The sequence below is a fragment of the Hetaerina americana genome, unplaced genomic scaffold (genome assembly GCF_022747635.1).
Source record: "Hetaerina americana unplaced genomic scaffold, ioHetAmer1.1.p SCAF_1, whole genome shotgun sequence".
NCBI lineage: Eukaryota > Metazoa > Arthropoda > Insecta > Odonata > Calopterygidae > Hetaerina > Hetaerina americana.
The window spans coordinates 99,536,963-99,559,158 of NW_027286069.1; the positions used below are offsets into that span (position 1 = coordinate 99,536,963).

Genomic DNA, 22,196 nt, shown 5'->3' on the forward strand with positions numbered 1-22,196 from the left:
ATTGATGTTAAATTTTTATGATGAACTCTCCATATACTTATCATTGTTTTATTTTACAATGTTTGTATGTTTTTGTACCTATGCTAATTATTTTATTTCTGTCTTGTCTGCTAATTAAATGCTTCCTCAAAGATTCCATGTGGCATTGTCTCTGTGTCCAAAAAAACACTACATATCGTCCTTAAACAGATTGATATTATTGATTGTTGCATCATGCCTATATTTGAATGATAGATTTTTGATGTTGATTTTTTTGTGTGACTATGTTGAATTGAGGTTGATGAGACTTTGCAATTGACTCATTGTGATTATTTTTATGAACTCTGAAAAAAGTTGAGGTACTCATTTATGTTTTGTCTGTGTTCTTCTTTGTGCTTCCCTTCTTTTCTTTACCTCCCTGCCCTCCTTCTAGTTTTACAACCAAAGCAAATTGTACAAGGAGACGCTGCATTATATGAATACTGCCTTCACAGCACTGTTTACCATTGAGTGTATTCTCAAGGTGGTGGCATTTGGAGTCAGGGTAAGAGGCGCCCTTTCTTCCGTAGAGACCAGAGACTATATATGACAAAATTCCTTTTAAATTCCATGCCTTATCATCCATATTTACTATTTTCATGATTATTAGAACATACATAGGGAGGAGATAAGTTGAATTTGCACCTATCAAAAGATTTTATGATAATTCTAAAATTTTCTATATTATAGATGGTCCTATTTTGGTTCAGTTGAAAGTAATTGGTAGTGTAATTTAAAATCAATAGTGTAAAGACTTGAAGAATTGATAGTAATATTTCTTAAACGCTGTAATATATTATAGAAAAACTTAAATTTTCCTTGAAATTCCATATTTATTTAATCTTCATGTACAACATTGCGATCCATGTGAACATTAGCAAACTTTTAGAAATGCTTCAGACCTGGAGGTCTCATTAATTGTTGTAAATTATTGGAAGCCAAACCATTTGAATGAATTTTCTGATAAGGAGCCCTGGATTAAGATAAATTTTGTTATAATTAAAGCAAATTCAATTTTTTCTGCATAGAGGATAAATTATTTTCATAATGTAAAGAGAATTTATGTTAGCCTAAATATTTAAAAAAATTACATATAATTTTTGTTTATTATATTTATGTTTTACAATGTTCATTCATTTTTTCTGCAGTCATTATATTTATTTGCTACAAGAGTGTACATCTCATAGCAAATTCCATGTGCCTAAAACTTAGAAAAAGTCTCTTGGTTATCTTTATTTTTTCATTATTTTATATGAATTGTGTTGTTATACCTTCTTAGATGATGCCATACATGAACAGAATAATTGGAATCACGATCTTATCCCTGTGATTCTATTAGGATTCTCTGCTTGGTAATGCCATTTCTTGTGAATTGGCTCATTTTTCAACCCCTGTATCTCTTGGCACCCAACTGTGCTGTTAGCGTAATCTACAGTTGGGTCTGTTTAGACTTGTAAAATTACATTTGGGAACAGAGAATTACAACTCTGTCTTCCCTTGAGTGTAACTAATATATGTTTGGTATGATAAAATTTACTATGCCTCTGCTGGTAAATCCTTAGAAAAGATATTGTTTGCCTGCCTAACAAATTTCGTGCTTCCTTTCAGATGGTTGTTTGCTGTTCCTTAACCATTCATTTTGTACATTTATTGAATATTTTCATCATTCTCCAAAATATACTTTCGTGGCATAAAAATAGTGGTGCATACCACGCAAAAAGTTTTGAGAATACCTAACATTGTTGCGTTCTTAAAAACATGATTTACTGAACCAAATACTCTTTAACACTGAAATATCAGCACAGTTGGTGTCAAATTTCCTTGTCATCATTCCTAATTTGTCAAAGAATATAAAAATTACCAGCTAAACATTTTTTGTAGTAACTAAGTTGCCAAAACTTCAGACAAACAGAAGACCAACCTTAAACCTGTAACACCTTTATGCCTATTTACCTAGCCACTTTGTAGTGCATCTTTACCTCACTATTACGTGAAATAGTTTCACGGAGTAGGTGAGCAAAGTAATATTGCTTCAGCATGCTAAATGGGTTCACAAATGCAGTCATTCCAATAGAATAGATCTTCTTGCAAGCTGATGTATGGCATATTAGAAATGTTTATGATTTGTTAATAGAATTGACTGGCTTGCCTATTCTTAAACATCAGTCCAAACCAAAAGCACCTACTTTGAATGTGACAGAAATCCTATTGTTGTTGGGTCTAACATTAATAAAATGTAGTAGTTAATAAGAGTTGGTCCTGCGTTGAAGATTTTGGTTGTTCCTGAATGTCTCTCCTGTCTCTCAGCCAGACATCCTGGCAGGTAAAAAAGTTTGGTATTTTACGGAATCACCAATCATTTGATCATCTCTTTTTCCAGTAAAAATGCTTTCACATGCTGTCCAGCCATGCTTACTGCAACAACAATGTTCGTTACTGTTTTGAATGGGCCATCATTTATTTGTTTTTCGCATGTGATTGGCTTTCAATTTATTAATACTTGTTGTCCATTGGAAGTGGTATTTATGTGAGTGGATGATTGAATGTAACAATTTCCCAACCCCTATTATTCTTGTGTTCTGAAACAAGCTCGGTTATAAAATGGTCATTTTAGGTTCATCAAGAGTGAAAAGTTTGTAATACCAGATTGATGCCACCTCTAACACAGTTTTCCAGCAACATATGTAAGAAAGGGTATTCAGAACATTCTATAAGAATGAAGTATTGCAATGAATAAATTATTTTTATAACCGAGTAGTATGCCTTATAGCTTATTTTAAATTATTTCATTGGTTGATTTTAATTTTTACAGAATTAGTAATGCCTAATAAAATGCATTATTTACTTACTTTGCCATTGTTGTTAAGACCTGTCTTTGTTCAACTGTTCACCATAATTACGTCTGCCCAAAACTCCCACCCCAACAGAAAAAAAAGCAGTGACAACAGTTAGATTATGGGATAAGTGAGAAGATGCAAAAAATATATTGTGACTTACCCTCTGTATCCAGACCAAAAATGTTCTTTATTCAAATATGTATTGCCCTTTCAGAATCAACAGTAGAGTTTTTCACATTTAACTGATCCATTCTATTCTACATTCCTGAGAGAAATTCGCTGATGTAATTTTCCTTTTTCCATTGCAGCCATTATGTCATCTATTTTTTCTATGCCTATAGTATATACCTCCTGTTAGTCCTATCCACAATCAATGTGAAACAACTAGTTATCAGATGTTACCCTTGGTGTGCCAAAAATGGTTTGCATTTCATTTTTTAAATACTGCTATTTTTTTATTTTCTCTGGACGTTTTTCAAGTGATTAATTTAAAAAGATTTCAAGAAGGAACAAAAGGATCAACTGTACCATTATTTATGATGTTCTTTAACTTTTTTACTGCTCTCCAATTATCTCATTATTCTTTATGGAAGAGCATCTAGATGTCTTTTCTGAAAAATACCATTCATCAATTTTATTGCGAATAAAACTATTTTTGGCACATATATTCAAATGAAATAGGTATTTTTCTCTTAGGCTTTCTATATATTAATTCAAAACTAAATACCTTGAAAGGATTATTACAATTTCAAATTTTTATTCTTAGAAAATAATAATCAGTTACAGTAAAAATAAAAAGTCATAAACGAGCTAATTTTTTGTGTCAAAACTTGTTGTAATGAAATATTTAGCAAATAGTTAAGAGAGAAAGCTTGAATGATTTTAAATATTTTTTACAAAATGTGGAAATGTAAATAAATAGCTCATGTTTTGCAACAATTTGATTCTTCTAAATCAGTGTTGTTTTTACTTACATGTTTTGCCAGTTAGAATGTGCATCACTAAAAATATTTCACCATTTAATTTTGTCACATCTGCAGTAAATTTTGAAAATTCATATTATTCATTCATGTTACAACTCATTCATATAAATCTAATGGTATGACCACCATAACCATTAAAAAATTACCTTGAATATGTGACCATTCTCAATAACCTTTCTAATCTGTTTCTTTTTCATATAATAATTGTTAATAGGTGCATTGAAGTTATCATATATGAATTCTCATTCAGTTTTTTTCCAAGCTTCTCTACTATTTGCAGAGTAATGTAGATATCAGTTCTGGAGCAATACCCAATGAGATTCCTTAAGTCTTTGGCCTATTCTATGCTGAAAATAGGGTCTCACTTCATTTTTTTCATTGGCGATTTTGATAATCCTTCACCCAAATATTAAATGCAATTAGCCCGAATGAGATTTCATTTTTCTTCAGCTATAGGTTTACAACATATGTTGAAGTGAAGATCTTTATGTATCTTTTCTCTTGGCTTAATAATGATCTGTTGTAGAAGCTTCTATTTACCAAATTGTATTTTTTGCCGTAAAGTCATATCCTCTTGATGCCATTTATTCATTGTTATCTTCACCTCAATACACTAGAGTTGTGATAGTAAGATTAAAGAGAAGATGTAGACTTGATGCAGCATTTGCTATTTTGTAGTACATCATCTTTTCCATTTATACAATATTCTGAATTTTTTATTGATCATTATCATGCTGTAGCACACTGTATTGGTTTTTGCTGTTTTTAATTGATATTGACCTTACTAGTACTATGTCAACTTGTCACATTCTTAGTTCTTCACAAAATAGTTGCACTTTATGAAAATTTGTTGAATATGTCGAACTGAACTCCACCTCAAAATTCTCAGTGGAAAACTCTTTCAAATCACTAAATAAATGTTTCTGTAGTTGATATGTAATGATTTTTATATATATATATATATATATATATATATATATATATATATATATATATATATATATATATATATATATATATATATACAGCAAATATATTTAGGTAAAACATTTCCATGACTCATATAACTATCACTGCTCTAATGTATGAAGAAACTCATAACTATGTAGCCCAAAGTTAAAATACCAAGTATTAAGCCCCCTTTTTAGCCATGATTTCTTTTCTTCTTTTTTCTCCATTTGCAAAACATCTTCAACCTGGATGTACCAAAAATATGAAATTTTTCTATCATTTCATCGCTGAAACAATGAAAATATATGCCCGTAATAAATAATACAATGGCTGAAATGGTACCGGCTCACCTGTGGCTGCTGCGGGGGAATATTAATTAAAAACAAATGACTGAATACTTCCCACATTCAACAGTACCATGATGCCTCTACACTCCTATTAGATATCCTCACCATTATGAATTCCATCTTCACCATGTTCTTCCTTCTTGAATGCGTGCTAAAACTCCTGGCATTTGGATTTCAGGTGATTTCACATTATCTCTTCATTATCACATATTTTTGATATCCATAAGGTCCATGAACATGACTCAATATTAGTGGTATGCATTTCATCCATATTCTTGTTGTGATTTCCTGACAGATGTGAAAGAGGTTTACAACTGCTGAGCTAAAAATTAAGTGTTATTGTACTTACATTGGTGATTTAATTTAATCAATTGGCAACAGATTTTTATGTAATAATTTTGTTTTTTTTTACAAATGTAGACTTAGTGCTGTTTCACCATGTTGCTTTGTTGGTTACCATTACATTTGGTTTTATTAATTGCTATACCACTGAAGTTGAATTATGTAGTCAGGCTATTCAAGAGTTTTGATCAACACCCCGATCACATCACTGTCATTCAGCGTACTTTATTTCTTTTCCTGATGTTAATTTGCTTACAGAGGAAACCTCATTGTCATGAAACTGATGTTCTTGAATCATTATTTTTATTCCTGATATTTAAATATGGTTTTATGCTTATGTAATTCATATAAGTTCACAAAAAAAGTAATTTCAGTGACATTAATATTTTCTTTTTCAATGAGAGACTGCCATTGTGGAAGGAAAGGAAAGTTTTGCATGCATTTGTTTTCTGGCTTGAGGTTTTTTTCTGTAGTATTATGTTGAGAATTTTTGAACTCATGGAATAATTTAAAATGAGAAACATAGAGTGCTCAGCTTAATATTAAGTGTAAATATAACTAGTCAATATCTCTGTTCTCTTAAAATTATCACCTCCTTTAAAATGAAAATCACAGTCTTGTTATGTCTGCAAGGCTCTCAAATAACATTTGGTCATAAGCATCTCCGGTCATTAGAATTTTAAAAAAGGATTCTTCAGAAATAATGTTTCACTTTGAAACTCCTGTATAACAATTTAGTAAGCAATTAAATTTACATAAGTATATTATATACATATTTCTAATTAAAATATAACTAATAGTGCTTTGCATGGAACGGACATAAAATATCTAGGTATAATTTTCATATAATTTCTTTTGAGGTAACTCCTCAGTAATTAAATGTTTTAGCTTGTCCCCATTTTCTCTGCTAACCAATCTAAGATGCAGGGTGAGTTACTCTTCATGAATAATACACAATATGACGGATAGCATCACATTTGCCTGAAGAAATAAAATGGGAAAGTCATTTTCCTCATCCCAGGAAATTTTAATCAACTGTTTGACATGTATAAATGCATCAGCACTTGAAAAATCACTACCAAGCTAAATTATTAATTGGTTCTATAAACATTTTTTTATCATCTGAAAAATATTCTTGTCATTCTTGCTTGCTAATTATTTATTGATGATATTCCCAGCTAATGTATTAGTTTTTGTGTTATGTAAATATTAAACATTTAAATGTGGGGACAACTTAATGAACTTCTCCAAGTCAACATCCCATCTTTTTCTACCTTCCATTTTTTTCTGCTTTTGCGGCCTCCATCCACGGCGCTTTGAAATGTGTGGTATGAAAAGTTAAATAATCAAAGCTCTTACTTTCTTTTTTGTTCGTACGCTATTAAATGACCAAAGGGAAAACTACTTTCTCTCATTTGAAAAGTGACAGTTTAGTTCCATTAATGAATAAAGTCCTCTCCACTTTTAATTCCCTGAGGAATTTATCCTCAACCTATTTGCAAACCTCTATCATAAACTGTCCATATCAATGTCCTTTCTTCTCCTTCATTATATAATCCAGTACAAATCCTGTTACTGCATCTCTACGTTTGAGACGATCAGTTCTAGCTGACTCATAGCTGAGGTTATCTGTGTATTACTATTTTGTCAGTATGTTTGTTTATCATGCTCTAGATGGTGAACCCGTTTAATAATGTAGGGTAAAGGGGTTGTATTGTAGCTTAGCCTACGTAATGTCGTTTTGTCTCTTATTGCCTCCAGTGGCCTTTGCCACTATAAAATCGCCATGCTTGGATTGAATTATATCTTTAACAGCTTGCATGTCAGCTCTGGCGTTAAGTAATATAGTGTATAACTGCCATAATAAGTAGTGTAATCTTTTTACAACTTTTTCTTTGCGTATGCTTGTATCTTCATAGTAATTTTTTTAGTGTATTTCACCTTGAAATTTCCTACCCTCCACAAAGTCCACTTTTCTAAATGCTCCTTAACCTACAGACCTTCAATTCCTAAATAAATTTATCTTGACCTCCTCCTAAAATTCACTCCTTACACCCAACAAACCATCTCTCCACTTCATAAACCTAATCCAATACTTTACCCATCATTATCTATATATAAATATATATACATTTATATATATATATATTTCTTTTTAAACTGACAGTGACAAAATGACATTGTCAAGTGTTGTTAGCTAAAGATATTACGTCCTTAGTCTTCTGAGTTTATTTTTAGACCAGGGGAAAGCTCTGTAAATGGCCATGAATGGATAACATTAGAATTGGAGTTACACAATGTATTCATAATTGATATGGCCTGCTTTCAAAATGCGTTTTGCATTATCAATGGTAAATCAGTGCACGACCCTCTGTATGGCATCATGTTAGAGTAGCACCATACCCATAGATGTACTTATAGTGTTACTTGAGCTGAATAATAAAAATTAAGACATTCATTAGATAAATCAATTTAGAAGTAAACATTTTAAATTGAATATTTCATTGTAAGAATCATTTCATATTCCTCAAATTCACATAAATAAAATCTGTGATTTTGTTTTCTCTCTCATTAAATACCTATAAATTTTGAGGCAGAAATCAATAGTGCTTGACAAAAGCAACTGCTTTATTCTCATATGGTTGACTTTATTAATATGTGCTGTTCTTCTCATTTTTTCAAATTGTTCAAAAGAACTTCTTCAAGGATCCCTGGAATACATTTGATTTTATAACTGTTATTGGGAGCATAGTGGATGCCTTAGTGGTTGAATTTGGGGTAAGTGTATGAAACTTGGTATTTGCTGCATATGATAAATAGGAATTATCCGACTGTTATCAATGCTTTATATTTTTATGATTCTTCATGTCCCTTTATTATGTATCTGAAAATTTTGCAACTGAGTTTAATGTGGTACCTACCCTGCCTCTAGTGTTTCTAACATCATATAAATGTGATGTCTTGTGTTGGGTCAGGGAAACAGCAAGGAGGGAGTCAGGCAGGGCATGTTTCCTAGGCATCGCCAAAGGGGGTGCTAAATGACAGAATAGTTTTTATTATACTGAATGTTTCTTGGCAATTATGGTCATTCTCTCATCATAAGAATGCATATTATTCTATGGTGGGGCAGCATGGTGGAAAAGGGGCATTGTAATCCATATGTACTCTGGGTGACTGAGACTAGTTGTGCTTCTGGGCCCAACTAGCCGCCATGCACCCAAACAGTGCTTAACGTCCATTGAGTATAGCAGCAAAAGAAAAGTTTAAAAAATTACGGTCATGCATAGTAAACTGCTGAAAATGTTCACCTTAGAGTAAACAGTATTTGAATAATTGTGCTTAATCATTATTTGCAATTTTCTTCCTTGCAGTTTCAGTCATATTTAATCATGTGCTGGTTGTATTAAGTTACAGCAATGACATTTAGGCTCAATTTACACTTAAATTGAGTTTGAAATTGCTTTGTACAGTAAAATCCTGACAATTTATTAATGTGAAAATATTTCAATAATGTGTACACGTACCTGATTAGTGGAATTACCTATTGAAAATCAGCAGTGAAAAAAGTAATAAAGAAAACATTCCTGCAAATTTTCATTTTTTTTTGGGTCCCTTTAAAAGAAATGGCATGCATACAGTTACACATTAAGTCCTTGAAAACACTTTTTCTTGGTTCCTTTGAAAAAAAATGAGTGAAATTAATAAAAATTATTCATATTTATCAAGTAAGAATATTTTATAAATGTTTAGATGAAACATTCTACTGTTGTAATTTTCTCATTTGCCTGGAATTCATAGTACACCCAAGTACATCAATCAAGTTTTTATTGTAAAATTTTTCAGAGTTTTTCCTAAGAGCCAATTGTAATTTTATCCCAAAATTTCCACCAAAACAAAAATCTCGATTCAGAGAGTGAACATTTACAAATTGCAGATGTAAATTATCCAATGCATCATCAATAACTCACTTTTTACTCAGAATGACTTAAAACATGAATTCTCAAGCCATATGTCTCTCAGCAGAAAACCTTGATTTATACATCAGTCTAATTATACCTAAGACTCTAAGATCCTTATAATATGAGATATGGTTAGGTAAAATCACTCAGCAATTGTTAGTTATACAGGTGAGACAACTTTGAAATACATAGTTTTAAAAAATTGTAAAAGCTGATAGAGACCTGTGCAGTATGTTGGATTTATGTAACGCGTACAATATTACTCTTGCAGTTATTAGGCTGATTTTTATTTAATAAACCTTTCTTAAATAACTTTTATTTTAACATTTAAAATCAGTTTGAGGAAAATGCAAAATTGTGTACTCTAAGGGCATACATATTCAGCATCAGAGCTGACTTCCAAATTCTTCATCATAATCATCTTAAATTTCTGAAGTGTTTTATTTGAATATTTCAAGGAAAGGTTACAAGTAGAGCTGAAAGAAAGTTTAACTGCACTTAATGGCAGGCAAGGTGTAGTAGAACAATTTTCAAAAGAACTCTATTATAATGTTTTCTCTCTACTGAACGATGAGGAAATAAAAAGCAAGTGAATCAATACTTCTTATCTTCTTCTCGAACCATATTTCATTTTTAGGAATTGCTAACATTTTATTTCACCATTGCAGGAAAACTTCATCAATGTTGGTTTTTTACGCCTGTTCAGGGCAGCTCGCTTGATAAAATTGCTACGGCAAGGCTATACGATAAGAATCTTACTATGGACATTTGTGCAGTCTTTCAAGGTAAGCTATACTGTCAAATATCATCTTTACATATTAACATAATTCTAGTTGTTAGATGTTATTGTTCAACTTTAATTGAAAAATTGACAAATATCTTCAACCAATGGTAAGTAATGTTAGCATTAGAATTTTTATAGCATCTCTTAAAGATCTATTTGAGTGCATTATTTATTGTATGAGGTCTCTCAGTAGAAGCCATAAATTTAATGAAAGTGTTTGTTGTGTATGAGAAACATTCATGTCATTGAATAATTGATTAAATTCTTATCTACAGGCTTTGCCTTATGTTTGCTTGCTCATAGCAATGCTGTTCTTCATTTATGCCATTATTGGCATGCAGGTAATTACATTTTAATTATTCTTATTACAATAAATTTTGCTGAAGTTGCCCTTATTTATGCATTTATTCTCTGATAGATTTCTCCTTTTCTGTTCTTTGAAAGAAAATAAATTGAATCTCACACTTGTCGTGCACCAGTATACTTAATAATAATTTATTTGTACAAGGACCATTATAAGTATTAATAAAGAGATAATTGCTTAATTGATCTACTGAATGGTGTTACTTTATGGAGAAAGTGTTGTGTAATTAAATTATCACATGAAGTTATGGCTTTTTATAACGTAATACATTATTTTAGTTTTGACACAAATTATTTTGTCACCACTTTATGATACTACCAGGAGAAAGCCTAATAAAAATAATAGCCCAAGGAAGTATTCCTTGGGTGTTTAGAATTATATTACTCAATCTCTTTCACTATCGAGTAAATACATATATGCCACGAATAGAGGGATGAATATGTTTTGAGCATATCATAAGATTATACTTGGGCCTTTCATGTATGCATGGTCAAATGAAGTATGATCAGCTAAATATACATATTGTGTAAATTCTACATTGACATGTCTAAATTAATGTTTTTAGTTAACCATCTGTTATTGTATGTGACTGATAATTCAATATTCTTTCAGGTTTTTGGTAATATTGATCTGGATCCTGAAACATCAATAACTAGGCATAACAATTTTAGGAGTTTTGTTCAGGGTCTAATGTTATTATTCAGGTAAGTTTTTGGGTAAGATTGCATTAGAATTTCTGATTTTTACATTGCATCATTTTTATTTATCATTATATGTATGTTAGTATCCTATAGTATAGATTAGGAATATTGATTACAGCCAGGGTTGCCATTACTCTGGGTTTAACCCAAAGACTTGGATTTCACACTAATGTCTTGGAAAAGCTATCAGTTTGTATCACTTCAATGTGGGCACACAGTAAAGGCACTAATTTAATCCTTTTTGGCCCACTGAACATAAAATTCCTTTAACTTACACCTCTCTTCACCCCTAGGCCAAAGAGATGAGTGGATTTTTTCCTCTTATTCATTGCCTATCTTCTCGGCATCTGTGGGAATGTGAGTTAGTGTGCAGCTCCTACACCATAGTCACTAGCTCAGGCTAAGATCCTGTGAGAGGTGGCAACCCTGGTTATAGTATCATTGAAGTTATAGAATAGATATCCAAATGATAAAATGTGATATCTTGTGAAGTGTTTTAGAAAATGTATTGTAGCTTAGTCATAGTTTAGAGCGATTATCAACAGTGATTTGATTGACTAATTGTGACTAATTTCTCATTGTCTTTTTATCCTCAATATAGGTGTGCAACGGGGGAAGCATGGCCTTCCATTATGCTCTCTTGTATAAAGGGAAGGCGATGCGACCCCCGTGCACAGAAACCTGAAGGGGAAGCTTGTGGATCCAATCTTGCCTATGCCTACTTCGTGTCTTTCATCTTCTTTTGCTCATTTTTGGTAAAGATTTACTTAGAATAAAAGTTGGATTGATAGTTCTGCTTTTTTTAATGCAAGGAGCAAATCCTTTTTAAATAAGCACCCGCAGCAGCACTTAAAGCACAGTGATTCACAGAAATATTTTCCAAGATTTTTTAAAAGCAATTCAGTGCATTTTAAAGTATGTATGTTGGAGAAAGATGAAATTCCCACATGCAATTCAGGAAGTATATTGACTCTATAAACGACTCTTTTTGAATTTTATTCAATGGACAAAATTTAAATTGTCTGAAATTCAAAAACAGTGACAATGGAGTTGATACATGATTCAGAAGGACAGGCTTTAAAGGAGCATTGATTCCAATTTCATTATTCTGACCAGTCCAATCTCATTAAATAAAATCATAACATATGGGTGTTACCAAATATGCACCTTCACTTTGCTATTATGAGTAATTAGCACGCTAGATCACACAAAGCAGTTACTGACCCATTTGTACCTGCATAAATATATAAAGTTCATGAAGAGAAATGAGCTGTTCAGCCTCTAATAATCTTTTGAAACCTATATGCTTTTGGAGTAACAAATAGCCTTTTGAAGTAGATCCTGAACTTTAATTTTTCTCTAAGACTGAAACTGCTGTAAATGCTTTGAAAATTAATTGGCAGGTTACATTTCAATAATCATACTGCATATCATGAACTGCTGTTTTTTTTCAATTTAATTAATTACATTGTGTGTATTGGTCTTTAACATATTTAACATGTCAGAATTCAGTCATCAAAAGGAAATTCATTGATAATGTTAATTATGACAAGCAAAATTTCTCCAGAGCATTTGGATCAGCACATTTTCATTGTGCCTTGAGAAATGATATGAAATTATAGCTGGACTGTGACTTGAAAAATATTTGTATACACATCCTGGGGGAACATCCTGGGGGGAACATCCTGTAATAATTATATCATATCAGTTTTTATAATCATCTTTCAAATTTCAGATGTTAAACTTGTTCGTTGCCGTCATTATGGACAATTTTGACTACCTGACTCGGGATTCGTCCATCTTAGGTGCTCATCATTTGGATGAGTTTGTTCGAATATGGGCCGAATATGACCCAAATGCCACGTGAGCAATTTTTACATATTTTTATCATATATGTTTTTTCTTCTCTCGGTGTACTTCTGTAAATAGTTTTCTGTGTGCACATCCACATGTGATCTTGTGTACTCTGTAAATCTTTCTTTAAGGAGGACCTCCATGTCATAAACACTTGTGAGTATAAATAGTTCACCAGAGTAAAACCATTCACCGCTAAAGTAGTTTGAATTCTGAAATGGAAATTTAGAATTTTTAACTCAACAAAATTCAGTTTCTCAGCTCTTTCCATAACTATTTTAATGATGGAAAATGAACTGTTTTCATTTTATTGGAATGGTAAACACCACATCAATTTATGTGGTGTTTATCTGTGGTGGTGATCTTGGAAGTGAATTGTGTGTATTGTTTAACTAAGTGAACCCAAATGATTGTTTTCCTGAATTCTCAAAAGTATCATCTTGACTTCTAAAATAAATATAGCATCCCAGTCATCTATGCATTTTAAATTAAATATAATCTGTAAAGATACCATTGTTTAAGAGTAATGTAATGGTGAAATCAAAAGGTCTCATAAATTTCACAAGCTTAAAAAGTTACACTAATATACACTTTTCAGTGGTAATGGGAATGGCTCCAAGGCAACAAAGAAATGAATTTACATAATTCAACTATTAGATATTGATAATTTGGAAATGGTTATACCGAAAAGGCTGAATCCTCCCAAAAATCAATGCTCAATCAGACTCAGTATAACAAGTTGCAAGGGAATAAAGATAATTGCTGGTAATAGCTGTTACTCATTAAATCTTTAATGAGTTGCTGTAGGCTGTATATACTGTCATTCATTGTCATCCTTTCTCTCTCTCTCTCAAACATACACATAATCATGAGTATATACTAATTCAAAGGCAATAAAACACTTTTTAAACCTGTCTTATCTAGTTTTAAAATGATATAGTCACTCACAAATGTTGAAGTGGTCCTGAACTCTTCAGTTTAATATTTCATACTGGTACAGAAAATTTGCATTGACTAGTTTTCCATGGCAATCCTCTCCTTAGATATTCTGCAATTTAGAGCAAATTTATAAGAGAGAATAAACATATAAAAGATTCATAATTCTCAAAAGATAATACCTTGCTATAGCTACTCGTCTCTGTCAGAGGTTATTGGTTTCATCTCATCACTGGATTTTCAATGTGCAATTGACATTACCCTGCAAACTAAGGACACAATAGGTCATCCTCTTCTTCCCCAATACGTTGCCTTCCATAATATTATTGAGGAGTCATTGCATATTATTATGACCAATAAGTTTGGATTTTCTGGAGTGGATTATTTTATGGAGTATTCTCCTTTCATTTACTTTAAACACTTGTTCATTTATCTCAAAAACAAACATATTTTTGTTATTCTTCTGCAGAACATTTTTTCTATGGTTAGCCTTTCTCTTTCCTGTTTATCCAAAGCCCATGCTTCACAAACATATGTGAGAATGATCCACACAAATCATTTTCCAATGATTATTAAAAGGCTATTGTTGACACAGTTTACACTTTTTCAGAACTTAATTAAGAAATTGGAAAATTTTTCTAAATTTTGAACGTAGATACACATCCAGAGGAAGTAATTCCCCCTCCCATTCCCCTTCTCCCACCTTCAGCATGAAAGGCAGCCATTCTTTTCCCAGTTGACTGAAACCCTCAGCACCCTCCACACGTGGGGTTTTCAAAGATTTTCACTGTGCCATTGAAATGCAGGCTATAGTTTTTGTGGATAAAATATTGTAATAATTTAGATTTCAGAAAAGAAACACATTTAAAAAATCATAGTGAACATTGATGAAAAATATCTTTTAAATAGTAGTTTTATATTGCTGGTGAAATGGAATGGAGGAATGTTAAAAGTGGCGGTAATGTCTCAAAGGGAAAAGGTACAGGGACAATACAATAATTGAACTCTGTCCTTAGTATGGCATTACAGCTTCTGCTCATTGATTTGGCATAAAGATCTTCTCATTTGCTTGCTATTGTTGTATTTATAAGACTCTACTACAGTGTTTGTTTTTACCATTACATGTTGCTTATAAAATGCATAATTTCCAACATCTTTTCTCATATTAACCATACTTCTATTATAATTGCATTTGACTGTATATTGTATTTGGTCACATGATTCATTTCCTCTTGAGTCAGTCATAATTATTATTATTACTTTCTATTTGTCCAAAGGAAGTAGATAAACAACTGCTATGTACCTACTTTATTATTTATGTATTTTAACAATGTATTTGGATTTGAATTACCTCGTATCTGTCATTAAAGTATGTCTCATTTGGATTTGTTTTGTTTCAGGGGAAAAATTCATTATACAGAAATGTACGATATGCTGAAAAACATGGATCCACCCTTAGGTTTCGGTAACAAGTGTCCTAATCGGTTAGCATATAAGAAATTAATACGAATGAATATGCCTGTGGATGGAGATGGGAAGGTCAACTTCACTACCACTCTGTTTGCCCTCATTCGTGAAAACCTTAGTATAAAAGTCCGCAGTGGTAAGTAATATGAATTAACTATTTTTCCTGTAAATTTAGTGATATATATATTATTTTTTATGATGAAAATATTGTAATAATTTTCATTTATCAACATAATTCTTTGCAACTGGCAATGATTTGGAATTGAGCAATTAAGTTACTTAGGGGTTATTTTTCATTTATTGGGGGCATGTAAGCATTAATATGAAGTTAATGTCACAGAAACTTAATCATAATATGTTTACTTTGTCAAAGTTCTGGGGAGTCATGGATTCAATATGTTACCACTAATTTTCAACATAGAGAAATAAATAAGAAAATCTATTCATTTATATGTTGTGTCACCAAATTTGAAATTCTTATCCATCCCTCTAATTTAATTATATTAATCTGAAATGTATCTCAAGCTCTAGATTGAATTCTTCCCCTCCCTCTACTTAACAGTGTGCTTCTTTGGCTCCTAGTCTTAGTTGAACTTCATGATTAGTAATCTAATCAATCACTTGGCCATAGGCATTTCATACCCATGTAACACCACATTTTTTCATTCATGACTTCCTTCTTTCTGTAATGGCATATGCTTCACATATTTAGATTATTGTACTCCATATCAACTTATGCATTTCATTGTTTGACAGTAAATTTTCCTTCCAGAACTAAGCTTTTGCCTGTATAATTTTTTTGCCACATTTTTCACATTCTTTCCACCATTGGAATTTTACTTACATAGATAATTTGTTCACAATGTGGCAGGTTATTACATACTTTGGCAACCAGTTGATGTACACCCTCCCCTCCCCAATATTTTCAGTTGCCTCCATATCTCATTCAAGATATCCCTGTTGGTAGTTTATTGTATGTCAACTTGTGTCATTTCTTAGGTGTTTTATTCTCAGTCACATTAGCCATCTGGCTGTTTTACATGTGTCACCACATCACTTCAGGTTAAATTTTAGTTCTTTCCAGTAGTTTTCTTACTCATCTTATATTCCTTGTTTATTCATTTCTCTTCCTCACCTTCTCATCTTTCCCTGCAAGCATTAGGCACATTTCAAGTCTACCACTTAGATCCAACTCAATCTTGCTCCTTTATCTTCCCTGTTTCTTTTCCATAAATTGGTATGCTATTTCTCATTTCATCCAATAGTTGGTCTATATTTGAAGTAGCACCAGTAAAACATATTCAAGTATGAAGATCATAATTTCATCACTTGAACATTCTTATGATGGATTATTTAGTTATGTCATTTTAATGAGTAAGTCCAAGTATTTTCTCTGTCATCTAATGGTATCATTTAATTTTTATTTGTAGCCGAAGAAATGGATCAAGCTGATGAAGAACTTAGAGACACTGTGAAAAAAATCTGGCCCCTTCAAGCAAAGAAAATGTTAGACATCTTAATACCACGAGGGGAAGGTAAATTCTCTTCTATAAATATCATTGTGTGTAGTTAAATTTCACTCAATTGAGTGACTCTTTTCATAAAATCTTTTACCCAATGGCAATAAATATAGAAATACTTGGAAGCATTGGCATCTATTGACTAAAAGGAAAACAAATTCATTTATCAACTCTACTTCAAGTCCACTTTGTGAAAGTTTTGAATTTTTAAAGGATGAAAGTAATATAACACATCAATTGAATGGTGCAATGAATTCCACCTTACCTGATGATGTCATATAATAGTGAAACATATTGTACTTGAAGCTTTGAGTCAAATAATACTGTTGTTCTTTTTCAATAGATAACTAATTAATTATGAACCATGTAATTTTTGCTATCATATATTCAAGTAAATATTTTGTTTTACCCCGCAAAAATAAACAATTGCAAAATTTTTGACATAAAAGATGAATGTTTCCAAGAAATTGTACTCTTCAATACAAATGTACTAGAATGAAAACTTTGCGCTATTAATTCCAAGGCTTCATTTGGACCTTCCAATTGTTGGTTCCATACTTTTTGCTCTTGGTAATAAATAATCTGGCCTGCATAAAAAATAAGCCAATTTGATTCATAAATTGTATTAATATGTATAATATGCATACTGTTCCTAACGCCAGTGACATCACTCATACTTGCTCCTGCAATCCGATATATGTTAACAGCATGAATTATAGTTTTTGCTGGAATTCCATTTACTTTCACAGGCATTATGCATGTAATATTTTAAGGCATATAATTTGTAGATACTTTCTTGTTTACAATGGTAAGGCACTTATTTCATTTAATCAGGGGTAAAGAAATGACCTTTCATGTAATAAGTTGATTTTTTTGCTCTGTGAATATTGATTCTTTTCACGTTTAATGTAGTCCCATATATCCCCTTTCCATGCATCTTGATCATCACCAAATATCCAGAATGAATATTTTCACCTACTCGCTTAAACATAGTAGCTTAGATCTCCATCGTCCTAATTACTTCCAAAAGAATATTTCATAGTAAAGATGATAAAATGTCCTAAAAGTGCTATTTTCCTGATAAACTGGGAGTGCATCTTATAAGTCATTAAAATGACACCTATTATTTTGGTACTACTATATACACAAGGAAGAAGTGAGAGGTGGCCAGTATGTAATTATGCTGACAATAAATAAAAACATTAGTACCAAAAAAGAGTGAATCAAATACGTAAACTGTGATCAAATGTGGTTGGTAGACCAAGTGTAGTATCTTATTGTAAGACAATTAGATTGAGTGTGAAATCATTCAATGACACATCATCATAATTGTATCAGTGCAGTAAAACTGTAGCAGAAGGATGAAAACGCTACATCTATGGTTCATAATGACTTAAATAATTGTGTTTTCATGTGATGCCCTCAGTTGTGTTATTATAGTTCTTATTTTATCTATTTCAGAATTAGCAAAGGGGAAGTTAACGGTGGGTAAAATTTATGCTGGGCTTCTGATCTTGGAAAATTGGAGAACAACACGGTTTGGCCAAATTGAGTCAGCTGGAGTACCTGTGAGTTATTTTCCTTTATTTATTTTCAATAATAACATGATAAGTAGAGGAATGTATGACATAATAGAATGGGTTTATTCTTGGCATTAGGTAGTATCTAATGCTTGATTGGTTTTTGACATATCTATTGATTTTTAAAAAAATATATGCGTAAACCATTAAGCTGAAAACATAATTTTGATTGAAAATTTAGCATATGATAAAATATTAAACACTCCTAAATCTAAAATATAGGCATATAAATTTAACATAACTCTCTGTATAAATCTTATTTTTAGCTCAATATCAATTTGATAGAAGCTATTCCATGTGCATATATGAGTAAAACTATTGCTTATTGAACTCTATTTCTTATTATTATATTCCTTGATAAACTAGCCCATGAGACTTAGCCTAGCATCAATTTTTCACATGAGCCATCACTCTCTCTGATAATCCGCAATATCTATATTGATGGTTGTATATAATTGTAAAATATTTAAACACCGATCAAATGATTTCCACTTAATAATGTTCATTTGACTCTTTATAACAACAATGTTTTAGAAACAAGTCTATACAAAAAGGAGACAATAGGTGTAAGTGACTGATAAATCTTTTGCAGTGGACTTATACCAATTATCCCCTTGTCAGCAATTTTATGAAAAAATTGTTTTACCTTATTTTCTCCTAATTGCCTGAAGTAGGATTGAACAGTCCACTAGGAAATCAATACATGAATCTTATATCCAATATGAAAAGGTGTACCTGTTTTTCTGGTAAATTATAACATTTAGGACTCCAAAGATATTCTCATAGTTTTAACCTGGTGCCTAATCATATAATATATAATACACCATTCTCATGAGGCCTATCAATACATGTAGCAATGCTGGGACGTTATATTGTTAACCTCTGGCTTAAAAACATAATAAAAGTTTTAATATTTCTTAACTAAATGCCGAACAAATTAATTAATTGCATAAGAATTTTTCCTGGGCATTTTTCTATTATAAGAAGATATTTTTAAGTATCCATTTATCTATGCTTTCACTTTTCCTTGTAATTTTTACTTTTTAAGGGTCTGAATCAGAGGTCAAGTTTTTTTTTTATTATACGCCTATTGGTGTTAGATTAGTGAGTTTTATTAGAAAATTACAATGTAGGCTACACCCAATAGAAGCTACCCACTATCACAAAGTTATAAAATAGTGTTTGTTTGCATCTTTAAAACCAAAATTTTGAAAATATCTGTTGAATTATTTGGTATGTTTTCCAGTTCTTTCAGCCAATAAATTTTTATGGGTTTATCATTTCACAAAATTTGATCTCAAGTGTCATTCAAATGGCTTTTGAGTGCTAACACATGCAATTTTGTTTTGAGCTTTTCTTTGTTAATATATATGTTTGCAATTATTGGCTGAAAAATTACTGCTAAATGTGCTTATGTCATTGTACACCAAATGCACTCTCTCAGTGGATTATATATCTTATGTGACACATAGATGAATTGAATATGGGAAATATAAGACTTTAGTTTATAGCAGCAAAGAGAGAGGCTCAACCTAATTTCATGAAATCAGTATAAAAACTTGTTTGGCAAGAATAACATGAGTTTAATCTTCCTTCCACCTTATAAAGAATCAAAAATGATTAGGAGAAAATCAGATATGTCCTAATAAGTATGTTCACTGCCAATGTTAAATTTTCTTAAAAATCTTATCAGACAATTCATATGTGAATTGTCTTAAAAAATATATATTCATTCATATTGATTCACTGCGCTTTCATCACAGCAGCATCCGCTGCTGTAATATAACATGCCACTTATAATCTTGAGAGATATGCCTGATTTTTAAGACTATATAATGTTTGTTGAAAAGTTTATTCCAAGTACATTATTTTTAATATTCGGTTTTCACTTTGGCATTACTTCCATGATACATTGAAATCATGGGATAGAGTTTATAATTTTTTCTGAGAGGAAAGTGTGAATTTTACATTGAGTTGTTTTTTGTGCCTGTCTACGTACTTTATCTTTCTAATATCCACATCCATGAAGTAGGTCAGTGTTTTTCATATGCTGACAGAATTACTTGTTACTTCGAGTTACCTCTTGCAAAGTCACTTGAAATGCAAGGCATAAATAATTTGTTAATTACTAACAGCTATTGGATTTTTGGTGTTTAGTTCACTGAATTGCATTAAATTTGGAATGTTGTGGCCTCTAGCTGGATGAAAGTATTTTTCAGAGCCCTCTCTTTGTATTTTAATATATTATCAATTGTTGAAGGTTTAAACATATTTCCCACATTAGCAAACCAACCTTACCTCCTTAGCTGTTGTTGTGTTGTAGGAGATATGTATAGATGAATGTATATTATTTGGTGTTCAGTGGTCAAATTACACTTGTGGCCCTAAAATAAAATCACTGTCTACCAGATAGTTTAATAGCCCAGCATATGGATGAAATCTAAATTAGTTCCTTATTCACACCACACTTTCATAAAACTTGAATTCTAAAATCCTGTGCTTCATGTTGCTTGCAATGATATACATTTTTGATTTTGTCCACATGAACTCCCAAGGGGATTAAATGCCAAATTTAATTTTTGTATTTTTATTAGTTATAATCATTTTTGTGAAAATTATTGTTGCAAACTTTAGCATTAAATAGTTTCTATTTTATCAGTTCATTACTTTCAAAGTAAAATGGATATAAAAAACAGTTAACTCCCATGTCTTTTGTATAACCTACCGGCCTGAGAGATTTTACCTGATACACATTTTTGTAGAAAAGGGGCGAGACTATTTTTTAAAGATAAGAGCATCCTCCTAATAGCCATGATTTAATGAAAACTCACATTGTATCAGCACTTAGACAGAATGAATATCTGTATTGCAATGGACACATTGTGGACTATTAGCTAGAAGAGACAATTTTAATGGTGTGTTGTGTGTTTGCTTTCAGGAAAATGGTGGTCATAGTCCTTCAAATGAAGCGGTAGTATTCTATTCTTTGTTTTTTAATTTGAACAGTTCTGTATTCCACACCTGCAGTTACTTTACTTGCCTTGTCTCAGTATTGCTCTCATTCTCTCCTCTTTCTTACCTCATAATCAGTACACAACTGTTTTCAGGTTTTTCATGCATCCTATTTGAGCATTTCTCATCTCTCCCTTACACACTTTTTTTGGGTGACAATTTTTTTACATCTCTTTTTGGAATGGGTCATGAAAGACACCAGTGTTTTATAAACTTCACAAACCACTTGACACTTCTTATAATCGGCGTATATCAGGAGTATTTTAATACAGTCACTCTTTTTACATCAGTGTATTCCAAGATTTATATATTATGTCATAGTAAACCATGTCTAAATCTTCCTCAGTGAAATAATTTCCTATATTAAATATTTTTAGGATCAGTTTGTATTTGCACCTTTAAAAAAAATAATTTTGCCCATAGATTATTTTTCAGAAGAACTTCATTTTAAAGTGCACATATGCCACATCAAGCACTATGATACCAAAACTTTATTCTAAGTAAACACATAGAAGTAAATGTACTAATAACCAAAATATAA

At 31.5% G+C, this 22,196-nt stretch overlaps 1 protein-coding gene across 1 annotated transcript in view; it reads left to right on the top strand.

Annotated features, from left to right (window-relative positions):
• Positions 1-22,196, top strand: part of cac (calcium voltage-gated channel subunit cacophony) — a 365,313-nt gene that overhangs the window by 306,866 nt on the left and 36,251 nt on the right. The window contains exons 27-37 of the mRNA XM_071591274.1: positions 413-523; positions 8,173-8,256; positions 10,106-10,222; positions 10,497-10,562; positions 11,198-11,289; positions 11,888-12,041; positions 13,022-13,149; positions 15,477-15,679; positions 16,974-17,078; positions 18,525-18,631; positions 21,582-21,614. Of these exons, the coding sequence (XP_071447375.1) occupies positions 413-523; positions 8,173-8,256; positions 10,106-10,222; positions 10,497-10,562; positions 11,198-11,289; positions 11,888-12,041; positions 13,022-13,149; positions 15,477-15,679; positions 16,974-17,078; positions 18,525-18,631; positions 21,582-21,614 (1,200 nt within the window). The remainder of the gene's footprint in view (positions 1-412; positions 524-8,172; positions 8,257-10,105; positions 10,223-10,496; positions 10,563-11,197; positions 11,290-11,887; positions 12,042-13,021; positions 13,150-15,476; positions 15,680-16,973; positions 17,079-18,524; positions 18,632-21,581; positions 21,615-22,196) is intronic.